General features: G+C 48.4%; 1 protein-coding gene across 9 annotated transcripts in view; it reads right to left on the bottom strand.

Moving 5' to 3' along the window:
* LOC130285476 (parvalbumin beta-like) overlaps nt 1-16,655 on the bottom strand; it is a 179,185-nt gene that overhangs the window by 10,046 nt on the left and 152,484 nt on the right. Inside the window, exon 1 of one of the 9 annotated variants that reach the window (XM_056536915.1) lies at nt 15,565-15,610. The exons of 6 other annotated variants lie outside the window; for them this stretch is intronic. In XM_056536915.1, the coding sequence (XP_056392890.1) occupies nt 15,565-15,599 (35 nt within the window). In that variant the 5' untranslated portion in view covers nt 15,600-15,610. Of the gene's footprint in view, nt 1-14,423; nt 14,733-14,752; nt 14,836-15,564; nt 15,611-16,655 lie in introns of those variants that run through there. 2 more of the 9 variants (XM_056536916.1, XM_056536922.1) reach the window with 2 other exon arrangements.

Raw genomic sequence — 16,655 nt, 5'->3', positions numbered from 1 at the left:
CTGAAGGTCCACCAAAGTTTTCGGTTGTTAAGCTGTCCTTGACTAAATTTTACCCTATCAGGCATAATACTGGACTTCCTATCGAAAGTCACAGGAGAAAACATTCCTTGAGCCAGGGCAAAGCAGGTGCACAGGGTGTCTTTACAAGTTATGCATAGAAACCAAGCTTGGCCCTACATGTCCCTGGATAGGCCTTGGCACCTATTTCGATCTTCTCTTGCTTGCGCTCTTGCTCTACTTTTCTTGCTATGTTCAATACTCCCTACTCAATTTGCTAACAAGATAACAAGGGTTTTATAGACTTTTGCCAGGGTCTACTCTGCTTTTAGCAGAGAGCCGTGAATATGAATTAATTCATTGGTTTAAGCTAGTTTAGAAAGGAACTAATGTTTGTGTGATGTTTCTGCAATCTCAGCAGCATGAAGAAATACAGTATTATACACAATCAACATAGAAAAGGTTAAATGCACATAGGATCAGATAACTATTCAAATGGAGCTCTGACAGTTTTTCATATTTCACTCAGCAGAACTCACAACTAGTGCACTGGTTGCAGAGGCCATGTGCAGAGTGTATGGGTTGACATCTGGGCACTTCTGTGGGGAGCAGGCTGCATGTCGGCCTAATGCTGCTATAATTGCCCACTGGCCCCTGGTTTTTGCTTATCACGCACAGGTAGGATTAGCGTTAGGTCCCGTGCCATTTGAGAAACCTTGGCGTTGGTGTGCGGGCTCTGGTGTGTCCTTCATATAAGGATACACTGGCAAATGTCTCAATTTTAACATCAGTGTTGAGGGATAGCCAATGTCATTCTATACATCTTCCACAGTAGTGCACCTAAATTTCTGTATTGCATTATTCTAATTGTTACACATCCACACCGTTTATCTGGTGTAGGATTATATTGTGGCACTTGTAGTCCACTGCAGGCATCCTCCATTGTATGCATTTTTATGTTGGGGATTGCCCCTAGCAATGGACTACAAGGGCAGGATCTGCTCCCCCAGTATATATGCACAACCGCATTTGGGGTTGAGCACCTCCAGTCATTTGAGACCATGTTTTTTGTTGTTGTTTAAAGATGTATACTTGGAGGTGGTAAAACTCCATATGTTAATGCGCCTTGAGCATTTTCCAGGCAGCATTAAGGTTGCACCTGTGAGGCCATGCACCTATATCAGCCAAGTTGGATGGGCTTGTAGCCTCTCTCCCTCCTTCCATTGTATGTGTGCTCAGTCACACTGGAGGGAACTGGGAGCAGGCTGCATGTCGGCCTAATGCTGCTGTAATTGCCCACCGGCCCCTGGTTTTTGCTTATTACGCACAGGTAGGTTAGCGTTAGGTCCCGTGCCATTTGAGAAACCTTGGCGTTGGTGTGCGGGCTCTGGTGTGTCCTTCATATAAGGATACACTGGTGAATGTCTCAATTTTAACATCAGTGTTGAGGGATAGCCAATGTAATTGTATACATCTACCACAGTAGTGCACCTAAATTTCTGTATTGCATTATTCTAATTGTTACAGATCCACACTGTTTATGTTACGCCGAGCGCTCCGGGTCCCCGCTCCTCCCCGGAGCGCTCGCTACACTCTCCTCACTGCAGCGCTCCGGTCAGATCCACTGACCCGGGGCGCTGCGATACCGCCTCCAGCCGGGATGCGATTCGCGATGCGGGTAGCGCCCGCTCGCGATGCGCACCCCGGCTCCCGTACCTGACTCGCTCTCCGTCTGTCCTGTCCCGGCGCGCGCGGCCCCGCTCCCTAGGGCGCGCGCGCGCCGGGTCTTTGCGATTTAAAGGGCCACTGCGCCGCTGATTGGCGCAGTGGTTCCAATTAGTGTGATCACCTGTGCACTTCCCTATATCACCTCACTTCCCCTGCACTTCCTTGCCGGATCTTGTTGCCATCGTGCCAGTGAAAGCGTTTCCTTGTGTGTTCCTAGCCTGTGTTCCAGACCTCCTGCCGTTGCCCCTGACTACGATCCTTGCTGCCTGCCCCGACCTTCTGCTACGTCCGACCTTGCTTCTGTCTACTCCCTTGTACCGCGCCTATCTTCAGCAGCCAGAGAGGTTGAGCCGTTGCTAGTGGATACGACCTGGTCACTACCGCCGCAGCAAGACCATCCCGCTTTGCGGCGGGCTCTGGTGAAAACCAGTAGTGACTTAGAACCGATCCACTAGCACGGTCCACGCCAATCCCTCTCTGGCACAGAGGATCCACTACCTGCCAGCCGGCATCGTGACAGTAGATCCGGCCATGGATCCCGCTGAAGTTCCTCTGCCAGTTGTCGCTGACCTCACCACGGTGGTCGCCCAGCAGTCACAACAGATAGCGCAACAAGGCCAACAGCTGTCTCAACTGACCGTTATGCTACAGCAGTTACTACCACAGCTTCAGCAATCATCTCCTCCGCCAGCTCCTGCACCTCCTCCGCAGCGAGTGGCCGCTTCTGGTCTACGACTATCCTTGCCGGATAAATTTGATGGGGACTCCAAGTTTTGCCGTGGCTTTCTTTCCCAATGTTCCCTGCACTTGGAGATGATGTCGGACCAGTTTCCCACTGAAAGGTCTAAGGTGGCTTTCGTAGTCAGCCTTCTGTCTGGAAAAGCCCTGTCTTGGGCCACACCGCTCTGGGACCGCAATGACACCGTCACTGCCTCTGTACACTCCTTCTTCTCGGAAATTCGAAGTGTCTTTGAGGAACCTGCCCGAGCCTCTTCTGCTGAGACTGCCCTGTTGAACCTGGTCCAGGGTAATTCTTCCGTTGGCGAGTATGCCGTACAATTCCGTACTCTTGCTTCAGAATTATCCTGGAATAATGAGGCCCTCTGCGCGACCTTTAAAAAAGGCCTATCCAGCAACATTAAAGATGTTCTGGCCGCACGAGAAATCCCTGCTAATCTACATGAACTCATTCACCTAGCCACTCGCATTGACATGCGTTTTTCCGAAAGGCGTAAGGAGCTCCGCCAGGATATGGACTCTGTTCGCACGAGGTGTTTTTTCTCCCCGGCTCCTCTCTCCTCTGGTCCCCTGCAATCTGTTCCTGTGCCTCCCGCCGTGGAGGCTATGCAGGTCGACCGGTCTCGCCTGACACCTCAAGAGAGGACACGACGCCGCATGGAGAATCTCTGCCTGTACTGTGCTAGTACCGAACACTTCCTGAAGGATTGTCCTATCCGTCCTCCCCGCCTGGAAAGACGTACGCTGACTCCGCACAAAGGTGAGACAGTCCTTGATGTCTACTCTGCTTCTCCACGTCTTACTGTGCCTGTGCGGATATCTGCCTCTGCCTTCTCCTTCTCTACTATGGCCTTCTTGGACTCCGGATCTGCAGGAAATTTTATTTTGGCCTCCCTCGTCAACAGGTTCAACATCCCGGTGACCAGTCTCGCCAGACCCCTCTACATCAATTGTGTAAACAATGAAAGATTGGACTGTACCATACGTTTCCGCACGGAGCCCCTTCTAATGTGCATCGGATCTCATCACGAGAAGATTGAACTTTTGGTCCTCCCCAATTGCACTTCTGAAATTCTCCTTGGACTTCCCTGGCTTCAACTTCATTCCCCAACCCTGGATTGGTCCACTGGGGAGATCAAGAGTTGGGGGCCCTCTTGTTCCAAGGACTGCCTAAAACCGGTTCCCAGTAACCCTTGCCGTGACTCTGTGGTTCCTCCTGTAACCGGTCTCCCTAAGGCCTATGTGGACTTTGCGGATGTTTTTTGCAAAAAACAAGCTGAGACTCTACCTCCTCACAGGCCTTATGATTGTCCTATCGACCTCCTCCCGGGCACTACTCCACCCCGGGGCAGAATTTATCCTCTGTCCGCCCCAGAGACTCTTGCCATGTCTGAATACGTCCAGGAAAATTTAAAAAAGGGCTTTATCCGTAAATTCTCCTCTCCTGCCGGAGCCGGATTTTTCTTTGTGTCCAAAAAAGATGGCTCTCTACGTCCTTGCATTGACTACCGCGGTCTTAATAAAATCACGGTTAAGAACCGCTACCCCCTACCCCTCATCTCTGAACTCTTTGATCGCCTCCAAGGTGCCCACATCTTTACCAAACTGGACTTAAGAGGTGCTTATAATCTCATCCGCATCAGAGAGGGGGATGAATGGAAAACGGCATTTAACACCAGAGATGGACACTTTGAGTATCTGGTCATGCCCTTTGGCCTGTGCAACGCCCCTGCCGTCTTCCAAGACTTTGTTAATGAAATTTTTCGTGATCTCTTATACTCCTGTGTTGTTGTATATCTGGACGATATCCTGATTTTTTCTGCCAATCTAGAAGAACACCGCCAGCATGTCCGTATGGTTCTTCAGAGACTTCGTGACAATCAACTCTATGCCAAAATAGAGAAATGTCTGTTTGAATGCCAATCTCTTCCTTTCCTAGGATACTTGGTCTCTGGCCAGGGACTACAAATGGATCCAGACAAACTCTCTGCCGTCTTAGATTGGCCACGCCCCTCCGGACTCCGTGCTATCCAACGTTTTTTGGGGTTCGCCAATTATTACAGGCAATTTATTCCACATTTTTCTACCGTTGTGGCTCCTATCGTGGCTTTAACCAAAAAAAATGCCGATCCCAAGTCTTGGCCTCCTCAAGCGGAAGACGCCTTTAAACGGCTCAAGTCTGCCTTTTCTTCTGCTCCCGTGCTCTCCAGACCTGACCCATCTAAACCCTTCCTATTGGAGGTTGATGCCTCCTCAGTGGGAGCTGGAGCTGTCCTTCTACAAAAAAATTCTTCCGGGCATGCTGTTACTTGTGGTTTTTTTTCTAGGACCTTCTCTCCGGCGGAGAGGAACTACTCCATCGGGGATCGAGAGCTTCTAGCCATTAAATTAGCACTTGAGGAATGGAGGCATCTGCTGGAGGGATCAAGATTTCCAGTTATTATTTACACCGATCACAAGAACCTCTCCTACCTCCAGTCTGCCCAACGGCTGAATCCTCGCCAGGCCAGGTGGTCTCTGTTCTTTGCCCGATTTAATTTTGAAATTCACTTTCGGCCTGCCGATAAGAACATTAGGGCCGATGCTCTCTCTCGTTCCTCGGATGCTTCTGAAGTTGAACTCTCTCCGCAACACATCATTCCTCCTGACTGCCTGATTTCCACTTCTCCAGCCTCCATCAGGCAAACTCCTCCAGGAAAGACCTTTGTTTCTCCACGCCAACGCCTCGAAATCCTCAAATGGGGTCACTCCTCCCATCTCGCAGGTCATGCGGGCATCAAGAAATCTGTGCAACTCATCTCTCGCTTCTATTGGTGGCCGACTCTAGAGACGGATGTTGTGGACTTTGTGCGAGCCTGCACTATCTGTGCCCGGGATAAGACTCCTCGCCAGAAGCCCGCTGGTTTTCTTCATCCTCTGCCTGTCCCCGAACAGCCTTGGTCTCTGATTGGTATGGATTTTATTACTGACTTACCCCCTTCCCATGGCAAAACTGTTATTTGGGTGGTCGTTGATCGATTCTCCAAAATGGCACATTTCATCCCTCTTCCTGGTCTTCCTTCAGCGCCTCAGTTGGCTAAACAATTTTTTGTACACATTTTTCGTCTTCACGGGTTGCCTACGCAGATCGTCTCGGATAGAGGCGTCCAATTCGTGTCTAAATTCTGGAGGGCTCTCTGTAAACAACTCAAGATTAAATTAAAATTTTCTTCTGCATATCATCCTCAATCCAATGGACAAGTAGAAAGAATTAACCAGGTCTTGGGTGATTATTTACGACATTTTGTTTCCTCCCGCCAGGATGACTGGGCAGATCTTCTACCATGGGCCGAATTCTCGTATAATTTCAGAGTCTCTGAATCTTCCTCCAAATCCCCATTTTTCGTGGTGTACGGCCGTCACCCTCTTCCCCCCCTCCCTACCCCCTTGCCCTCTGGTCTGCCCGCTGTGGATGAAATTTCTCGTGATCTTTCCATCATATGGAGAGAGACCCAAAATTCTCTCTTACAGGCTTCTTCACGCATGAAGAAGTTCGCGGATAAGAAAAGAAGAGCTCCCCCCATTTTTTCTCCTGGAGACAAGGTATGGCTCTCCGCTAAATATGTCCGCTTCCGTGTCCCTAGCTACAAGTTGGGACCACGCTATCTTGGTCCTTTCAAAATTTTGTGCCAGATTAATCCTGTCTCTTACAAACTTCTTCTTCCTCCTTCTCTTCGTATTCCTAATGCCTTTCACGTTTCTCTTCTTAAACCACTTATCATCAACCGTTTCTCTCCCAAATCTGTTCCTCCCACTCCTGTTTCCGGCTCCTCGGACATCTTCTCCGTCAAAGAGATTCTGGCATCCAAAAAGGTCAGAGGGAAAACCTTTTTTTTAGTGGATTGGGAGGGTTGTGGTCCAGAAGAGAGATCCTGGGAACCTGAGGACAATATCCTAGACAAAAGTCTGCTCCTCAGGTTCTCAGGCTCTAAGAAGAGGGGGAGACCCAAGGGGGGGGGTACTGTTACGCCGAGCGCTCCGGGTCCCCGCTCCTCCCCGGAGCGCTCGCTACACTCTCCTCACTGCAGCGCTCCGGTCAGATCCACTGACCCGGGGCGCTGCGATACCGCCTCCAGCCAGGATGCGATTCGCGATGCGGGTAGCGCCCGCTCGCGATGCGCACCCCGGCTCCCGTACCTGACTCGCTCTCCATCTGTCCTGTCCCGGCGCGCGCGGCCCCGCTCCCTAGGGCGCGCGCGCGCCGGGTCTTTGCGATTTAAAGGGCCACTGCGCCGCTGATTGGCGCAGTGGTTCCAATTAGTGTGATCACCTGTGCACTTCCCTATATCACCTCACTTCCCCTGCACTTCCTTGCCGGATCTTGTTGCCATCGTGCCAGTGAAAGCGTTTCCTTGTGTGTTCCTAGCCTGTGTTCCAGACCTCCTGCCGTTGCCCCTGACTACGATCCTTGCTGCCTGCCCCGACCTTCTGCTACGTCCGACCTTGCTTCTGTCTACTCCCTTGTACCGCGCCTATCTTCAGCAGCCAGAGAGGTTGAGCCGTTGCTAGTGGATACGACCTGGTCACTACCGCCGCAGCAAGACCATCCCGCTTTGCGGCGGGCTCTGGTGAAAACCAGTAGTGACTTAGAACCGATCCACTAGCACGGTCCACGCCAATCCCTCTCTGGCACAGAGGATCCACTACCTGCCAGCCGGCATCGTGACAGTTTATCTGGTGTAGGATTCTATTGTGGCACTTGTAGTCCACTGCAGGCATCCTCCATTGTATGCATTTATATGCTGGGGATCGCACCTAGCAACGGACTACAAGGGCAGGATCTGCTCCCCCAGTATAAATGCACAACTGCATTTGGGGTTGAGCACCTCAAGCCATTTGAGACCACGTTTTTTGTTGTTTAAAAATGTATACTTGTAGGTGGTCAAACTCCATATGTTAATGCACCTTGAGCATTTTCCAGGCAGCATTAAGGTTGCACCTATGAGGCCATGCACCTATATCAGCCAACTTGGGTGGGGCTTGTAGCCTGTCTCTCCCTCCTCCCATTGTATGTGTGCTCAGTCACACTGGAGGGAACTGGGAGCAGGCTACATGTCGGCCTAATGCTGCTGTAATTGCCCACTGCCCCCTGATTTTTGCTTATTACGCACAGGTAGGTTAGCGTTAGGTCCCGTGCCATTTGAGAAACCTTGGCGTTGGTGTGCGGGCTCTGGTGTGTCCTTCATATAAGGATACACTGGCGAATGTCTCAATTTTAACATCAGTGTTGAGGGATAGCCAATGTCCTTCTATACATCTACCACAGTAGTGCACCTAAATTTCTGTATTGCATTATTCTAATTGTTACACATCCACACTGTTTATCTGGTGTAGGATTCTATTGTGGCACTTGTAGTCCACTGCAGGCATCCTCCATTGTATGCATTTTTATGCTGGGGATTGCCCCTAGCAACGGACTACAAGGGCAGGATCTGCTCCCCCAGTATAAATGCACAACTGCATTTGGGGTTGAGCACCTTGTAGGTGGTTAAACTCCTATACTTGTAGGTGGTTAAACTCTATATGTTAATGCGCCTTGAGCATTTTCCAGGCAGCATTAACCCCTTAAGGACCCAGCCATTTTACACCTTAGGACCCGGCCATTTTTTGCACATCTGACCACTGTCACTTTAAACATTAATAACTCTGGAATGCTTTTAGTTATCATTCTGATTCCGAGATTGTTTTTTCGTGACATATTCTACTTTAACATAGTGGTAAAATTTTGTGGTAACTTGCATCCTTTCTTGGTGAAAAATCCCAAAATTTGATGAAAAATTAGAAAATTTTGCATTTTTCTAAATTTGAAGCTCTCTGCTTGTAAGGAAAATGGATATTCCAAATAATAATTTTTTTTATTCACATATACAATATGTCTACTTTATGTTTGCATCATAAAATTGACGAGTTTTTACTTTTGGAAGACACCAGAGGGCTTCAAAGTTCAGCAGCAATTTTCAAATTTTTCGCAAAATTTCCAAAATCACAATTTTTCAGGGACCAGTTCAGGTTTGCAGTGGATTTGAAGGGTCTTCATCTTAGAAATACCCCACAAATGACCCCATTATAAAAACTGCACCCCCAAAAGTATTCAAAATTACATTCAGTCAGCATTTTAACCCTTTAGGTGTTTCACAGGAATAGCAGCAAAGTGAAGGAGAAAATTCACAATCTTCATTTTTTACACTTGCATGTTCTTGTAGACCAAATTTTAGAATTTTTACAAGGGGTAAAAGGAGAAATGGATTGTTATTTTTGTAGCCCAATTTCTCTCGAGTAAGCACATACCTCATATGTCTATGTAAAGTGTTCGGCAGGCGCAGTAGAGGGCTCAGAAGCGAAGGAGCGACAAGGGGATTTTGGAGAGTACGTTTTTCTGAAATGGTTTTTGGGGGGCATGTTGCATTTAGGAAGCCCCTATGGTGCCCACATGGCATACCATTTTGGAAACTAGACCCCTTGAGGAACGTAACAAGGAATAAAGTGAGCCTTAATACCCCACAGGTGTTTCACGACTTTTGCATATGTAAAAAAAATCCCAAATTCCCCCTAAATTTCACATTTTTGCAAGGGTTAATAGCAGAAAATACAACCCAAAATTTGTAACCCCATCTTTTCTGAGTATGGAGGTACCCCATAAGTTGACCTGAAGCGCACTAGGGGCGAACTACAATGCTCAGAAGAGAAGGAGTCATATTTGGCTTTTTGAGAGCAAATTTTACTCGGGGGCATGTCGCATTTAGGAAGCCCCTATGGTGCCAGGACAGCAAAATAACCACCGCATGGCATACCATTTTGGAAACTAGACCCCTTGAGTAACGTAACAAGGGGTACAGTGAGCATTTACCCCCCACTGGTGTCTGTCAGATCTTTGAAAGAGTGGGCTGTACAAAATTTTTTATTTGCACAGCCCACTGTTCCAAAGATCTGCCAGACACCTGTGGGGTGTAAATTCTCACTGCACCCCTCATTACATTCCGTGAGGGGTGTAGTTTCTGAAATGGGGTCACATGTGTTTTTTTTTTTTTTTTTGCGTTTGTCAAAACCGCTGTAACAATCAGCCACCCCTGTGCAAATCACCTCAAATGTACATGGCGCACTCTCCCTTCTGGGCCTTGTTGTGCGCCCCCAGAGCACTTTGCACCCACATATGGGGTATCTCCGTAGTCGGGAGAAATTGCATTACAAATTTTGGGGGGCTTTATTCCCTTTAACCTCTTGTCAAAATGAAAAGTATAGGGCAACACCAGCATGTTAGTGTAAAAAATTTATTTTTTTACACTAACATGCTGGTGTAGACCCCAACTTCACCTTTTCATAAGGGGTGAAAGGAGAAAAAGCCCCCCAAAATTTGTTAGGCAATTTCTCCTGAGTACGGCGATACCCCATATGTGGCCCTAAACTGTTGCCTTGAAATATGACAGGGCTCCAAAGTGAGAGCGCCATGCGCATTTGAGGCCTGAATTAGGGATTTGCATAGGGGTGGACATAGGGGTATTCTACACCAGTGATTCCCAAACAGGGTGCCTCCAGCTGTTGCAAAACTCCCAGCATGAATGGACAGTTAACGGCTGTCCGGCAATACTGGGAGTTGTTGTTTTGCAACAGCTGGAGGCTCCATTTTGGAAACAGTGGCGTACCAGAAGTTTTTCATTTTTATTGGGGAGGGGGGCTGTGTAGGGGTATGTGTATATATAGTGTTTTTTACTTTTTATTTTGTGTTAGTGTAGTGTAGTGTTTTTAGGGTACAGTCACACGGGCGGGGGATTACAGCGAGTTTCCCGCTGCGAGTTTGAGCTGCCACGCAAAATTTGCTGCATCGCAAACTTCCAGACTGATACTCACTGTAAGCCCCTGCCCATGTGAATGTACCCTGTACATTCAAAGGGAGGGGGGATCTCCAGCTGTTGCAAAACTACAACTCCCAGCATGCACAGTCTATCAGTGCATGCTGGTAGTTATAGTTTTGCAACAGCTGGAGGCACACGGGTTGGGAAACACTGAGTTAGGAAACAGACAATGTTTCCCAACCAGTGTGCCTCCAGTTGTTGCAAAACCACTACTCCCAAACATTCTGGCATGCTGGAAGTAGTAGTTCGGCAACATCTTTAGAGCCAGATGTTGCCGAACTACAACTCCCAGCATGCTTGGAGTTGTAGTTGTGCAACATCTGGATGACTACAGTTTGCAGACCACTAATACAGTGGTTCCCAATCTGTGCCCTTCCAGATGTTGCAAAACTACAACTCCCAGTATGCCAAAACTGTCCAGGCATGCTGGGAGTTGTAGTTCTGCAACATCTGAAGGGCCAGATGTTACAGAACTACAACTCCCAGCATGCCTGGACAGTAAGGGCATGCTGAGGATGTGTAGTTTTGCAACATCTGGAAGGGCACAGTGGTCTCCAAACTGTGGACCTCCAGATGTTGCAAAACTGCAAGTCCCAGCATGCCCAGACACCAAGGGCTGTCTGGGCATGCTGGGAGTTGTAGTTTACAGGGTCCCATTACAGCAATGCATGTCGCTTTACGGCGACGTGCATTGCTGTAAAGGGCCCGACCGCGGCTGAAGATCAACTCGCCTTTCGCCGCCGCCGCCGTCTTCATCGCCGGGATCCGGGTCTTCAGGGACGAGGTAAGTACCGGGGCCGTTCCCCAGCACTCCCCCGTCCCCCGCCGCGTCCTCCGGTCTTCCTCCCGTCCTCTCCGGACTTCCAGGGGCCGGGCAGGACGGGAGGAAGTAACCGCCCCCCCTGCGATTGGTCGGTTAACTAACCGACGGATCGCAGGGGATCGGAGGAGGTGGCAGGCGTGCCACCTCGCTCCTAGCCTCCAGCATGGTCCTGGCTGTCTGTGACAGTCGGGATCATGCAAAATTACCGGGCGGTCGGGTCCCAGAGACCCGATTAGCCCCGTATCGCCACAGATCGCAAGGGCGATTTCCCTTGCGATTTGCGGCGATCGCTGACATGGGGGGCCTACATGGCCCCCCTCGGCGTTTGCCCTGGATGCCTGCTGAAGCATTTCAGCAGGCATCCGCTTCCGATCTCTGCCCGGCGCGCGGCAGGGACCGGAAACTGCCAGGGCGTAAACTTAAGTACCAGGGCGCCGGGGCGTAAAATTACGCCCTGGGTCCTGAACAGGTTAAGGTTGCACCTGTGAGGCCATGCACCTATATCAGCCAACTTGGGTGGGGCTTGTAGCCTGTCTCTCCCTCCTCCCATTGTATGTGTGCTCAGTCACACTGGAGGGAACTGGGAGCAGGCTACATGTCGGCCTAATGCTGCTGTAATTGCCCACTGCCCCCTGGTTTTTGCTTATTACACACAGGTAGGTTAGCGTTAGGTCCCGTGCCATTTGAGAAAACTTGGCGTTGGTGTGCGGGCTCTGGTGTGTCCTTTATATAAGGATACACTGGTGAATGTCTCAATTTTAACATCAGTGTTGAGGGATAGCCAATGTCATTCTATACATCTACCACAGTAGTGCACCTAAATTTCTGTATTGCATTATTCTAATTGTTACACATCCACACTATTTATCTGGTGTAGGATTCTATTGTGGCACTTGTAGTCCACTGCAGGCATCCTCCATTGTATGCATTTTTATGTTGGGGATTGCCCCTAGCAATGGACTACAAGGGCAGGATCTGCTCCCCCAGTATAAATGCACAACTGCATTTGGGGTTGAGCACCTCCAGCCATTTGAGACCATGTTTTTTGTTGTTGTTTAAAAATGTACACTTCTGTGGGGACCCTCCGAGCAGCACAGTTTAGACATTTCTTCCATTCCCTGCCCCCTGGCAATTACTTTTTTTTTTTTTTTTGTAATTGTGAAACCCCTTTAACTTGCAAACCTGTGTGGACCAAGTGCATCACTTGGTGTCTCATCTCGACCAATCCCATCTCCTGTCCAGTCCCATGTTGACCTGATTGGCAGACGAGGAAGTTCCTGCTTTGCCAATGACTGGTTGAGATGGGACATTGCTGCGGCTAGAGAGTGGCTAAGTGGGCAGGTCCTGCTCTGACTGCTTGTCAGAGATAAGTGGCGAGGAACAGGAAGAAGAACCGGAGCTGCGGTGGGACCATGTTAGGTAAATATAATTTTTTTTCTATTTTACCAGGGCACAGCACTATATTATTTGAATATATCATAAGTAATATGTGTATCCATCTAAAATAGCCAGACTATTGAGCTAACATGAAATGCGTGTGCAGCTCAAATATGGATGTTCTTTGTCATGGATTAGCCCTGTCAGTTACCATATCCTATTCCGCCATACCCTTGCCTGGTAAATAGTCCAGTGAAAGGTAAGAACACAGATATAAAAATACTACAAGCTTTTCATCAATGAAAGCTTCTGTCTAGAGGAGGAACATAATATCTGTCAGTAAATTTTTCAAAGAAAACCATCACATTCATTTAGTTAAGTGATATGTCAACACGGTTATACCATCCTAGTCATTCAGCATTGCAGTATCAGCCTTTAAATTGGCAGAGCTTCTTACTATGTATGGATTTATGTATATCTCTCCATTGTACATTACAGCTTAACCAGAGATAGTTATGTGTAATGTAAAGTGATTTAAAGGGAATCTGCAACTGTATTTGATGTTGAGCTGCAGACCCTGTTGAATAACTGTTAGGGTATAAAGGCAACCACCATCAGCTCATGAAAGATACATTTGTTTTTATACCCTAACAGTTATTCAACAGGGTCTGCAGCTCAAAATCAAGTACAGCTAGCAGATACCCTTTAAATCACTTTGAGGCTGTGGCACTTGAGCATCTTGGCCCCGCCTCCTTGACATTTTTCTGAGAAATTAAAAGTTGATTTTGCCAATAAGTATTGTTAGGCCTTGTAACCTAGAACCCCCACTCCTTAACTTGGTACACAAACTTTATGGAATCTAGTTGAAACTATGTGTACATCTGCTTCAATATTTCAATTTTTTATATTGACTATAATGGGGATCCGTCAAGTTTCTGTCAAGGTATCCATCATTTAAAAAAAAAATTGTGCTGCATGCTAACATAGCCACAAGTGTAGATTTGAACCTAGCCTTATGGTTTATGCAGTGCTATTTAAATATTTCTGTTATAATGTCCCAATGGCTGCGTTACACTACCAGTTTTAGGACTCTTTAGGTTTTCACGCCTTATCCTGCTCTAGGGTCAATTCTGTCCTGTCATAGGTAACAGCTGGCCAAGCAGGCCAGACAGTCCTGGTCCCAGACACGGTAGATACAGGCAGGGGTGAGTCTAGAGCATGGTAGTAGTGGCAGGAGGTTGAAAGATACAAAACTCACAAATACTCAGGGCTGTACTATCATTAAAACAATAAACATGCCGCCCCTCAACATGTTTTGCAGTATCACCAGGAGGAATCAAAGGCAATGATATGTGCCTTTGGGCATGTGGTGGTATTGGTTTAGATCGAGAACAACACACATTTGCTATGGCAGAACCACAATATTGCTCAGCACTGGTGCGCTGCTAAAGCAACCTTAAATAGGCAATGCCATGCAGAAATAGGGGGACAAATTAGAGAATCATGCATTGGCCCTTTAATTTGTAAGAGGAAGAAGGAGGAGTCATAGGAAGAAGAAGCCCAAAGCAGCCAGCATGGAGGTGGAGCAGCTATCGAAAAACTGGTGACTGTGAGTGCTGAGTCAGGCTACACTCCAGCAGATGCCAACCACCGGCATTACATCTATACTCTTTGAATGTAATTTTTAAACACTATATGGTACACCATAAGAGTGGATGCCAACAGTATAGGTTATCAATAGGTTATCAGTGGTAGTCATGTCTCTAGGAGGTTGCTATGATGATGTTGTGGGACAGACTGCTTGGCTGCTTTTGAGGGGAAGTCAGTGCGACACAAACTGTCATAGTAAAGGGTGTAACAAGCCTCTGCACCTGTCAAGCCGACGCACTTATGCCAAGTATAGCTCTTATATGTGAGGGATCCAGAAGACACATGCTTGGATTATGTTAGGTCAGGGGACCTGATGAAGGAGCCTTTTGATGACTGCCCGAAATGTTGCATTTTAAACAATTCTGTCTGCAACCGTTCAAGTCTTGTGCCTTTCTGCTGAGGAAAGCTGTTTTGGATATTTTCTCATCTGGATTTATTGCCAAGTTGATAAGTAAAAGACTCTAGTTCCTGCAAGTGACTGTGTACATTTGTGTCTCTGCCAACCACACTCTGCACCACTGCAACCACATCTCCTCCCCATCTAAAGTACCTGAAGGCCCAGCACCTGCTCGGGATGGGGGGGGGGGATACATTAAAACTTGTGAAGAGGAAAAGTTGATCAGTTGCCAATAGCAACCAATCAGAACTCTTCTTTCATTTTTGAAAAGGCCTCTTAAAATGAAAGAAGCAACCTGGTTGCTATGGGCAACTGGTCAACTTTTCCTCAGCACAGGTCTTGATGAATCTCCCCCAGGGATCTTCCCCACACACTTGCATCCACATTATCTCAACAAATTTATTCTGGATTTCTGTGTAAGGAGATGGTGAGACCTCAGTTCAGCACTATTCATCTATTAGGCTGGGTTCACATCACCTTTTTACCAATACGGGGCTGCATAAGGCTGGGATTAGCTAAAAACTTCCACTCCCGTATCCCTGCTGTATGCCGTCCATATGTAATTCATTTCAATGAGTCGACCAGAGGGAAACACTGACTCCGGTTTGCTCATTTTTGCCCCGTATGCTGTTTTCCACCACATCTCAAACCATGTCAACTACGGTTTTAGGTGCGGTGGGAAATCTGCATACAGGGCAAAAATTGAGCCGACTGGAGTGCCCATTTCACTCCGGTCGGCTCATTGAAATGAATTACATACAGGCGGCATACGGCAGGGATACAGGAGTGCAAGGTTTTAGCATGCGGTCCCGTATTGGTAAAAACAGGATGTGAACCCAGCCTAAGCCAAAGCGGAAAGCTTCTGTAAATAATAGGGTCTTCTGCTTATTAGAATTTAGCCTGTCTGTGTGTTACACAGCTATCTCATTGTATCCAATGGCACTTTAGGGAAATGAAAGCGTTACTCCATTTGAAACATCTTATCCACTATCCAAGGCATCTCCAGGCCGGTAGTGGCGGCGTCCGGAACACAGAAGCTTGCAGCTTCCACTTTCATACCGTCATGCCACGCCCCCTCCATTCATTTATATGGGAGGGGGCGTAACGGCTGGTACATAGTCATCACGCTTCCTCCCATAGATGTGAATGGAGGGGGCGTGGTGGCCCACATGTTCAGTCATCGGACACAGAGTGAAGTTCGCTACGGGCACCAAATGACAGGGGTGCGGCGCCTTATCCCTTTGGATAAGGGAAAAGATGTTTCCAGCGGAGTACATGTCAATAACTGTCCAGAGAAGGAACAAATCCCCATAGCAAACCTATCCTGCTCTCTACAGTTCCTGACATGGACAGAGGCGTCAGCAGAGAGCACTGTGGTCAAACAGAAAAGAAATTCAAAAAGAAAAGCACTTCCTCTGTAGCATAAAGCAGCTAATAAGTAATGGAAGGATTAAGATATTTAAATAGAAGTAATTTACAAATCTGCTTAACTTTTGAGCACGAGTTGATTTAAAAAAAAAAAATTCCACCGGGGTACCCCTTTAACCTCTTCAGGACATAGGGCGTATGGATACGCCCTGAATCCCGAGTCCTTAAGGACCGAGGGCGTATCCATACGCCCGTGGGAATTCCGGCCCCCACCGCTAGCCGGTTGGGGACCGGAGCCGGATGCCTGCTGAAATCGTTCAGCAGGCATCCCGGCATATCGCCCAGGGGGGTCATTATGCCCCCCCATGTCGGCGATCGCCGCAGATCGCTGGACGATTCAGTCCAGCGATCTGCGGCGATTCCGGGTCAATCGGGTCTCCAGTGACCCGGTGACCCGGAATTACTGGCTGTTCGGGGCCGTCTCTGACGGCCCCGAACAGCCAGAGCCTGCAGGGGTGAGGTGGCACTGGTGCCACCTCACGATCGCCCTGATTCGTCGGCCGGATTACCGGCCGACCAATCAGGGCGCCTGCTGCGGGTGTCACTCCCGCACCCGCTCCGCCCCTCTTCCGGAGGGCGTGAGCGGGTGCGGGAAGACGACCCCGGGTGCTGGGGACCCCGATCCCCG

Source organism: Hyla sarda, chromosome 8 (genome assembly GCF_029499605.1).
Source record: "Hyla sarda isolate aHylSar1 chromosome 8, aHylSar1.hap1, whole genome shotgun sequence".
NCBI classification, from domain to species: domain Eukaryota; kingdom Metazoa; phylum Chordata; class Amphibia; order Anura; family Hylidae; genus Hyla; species Hyla sarda.
Note: the sequence above shows the minus strand (reverse complement) of the source record. Positions and strands in the feature narration are given on the sequence as shown.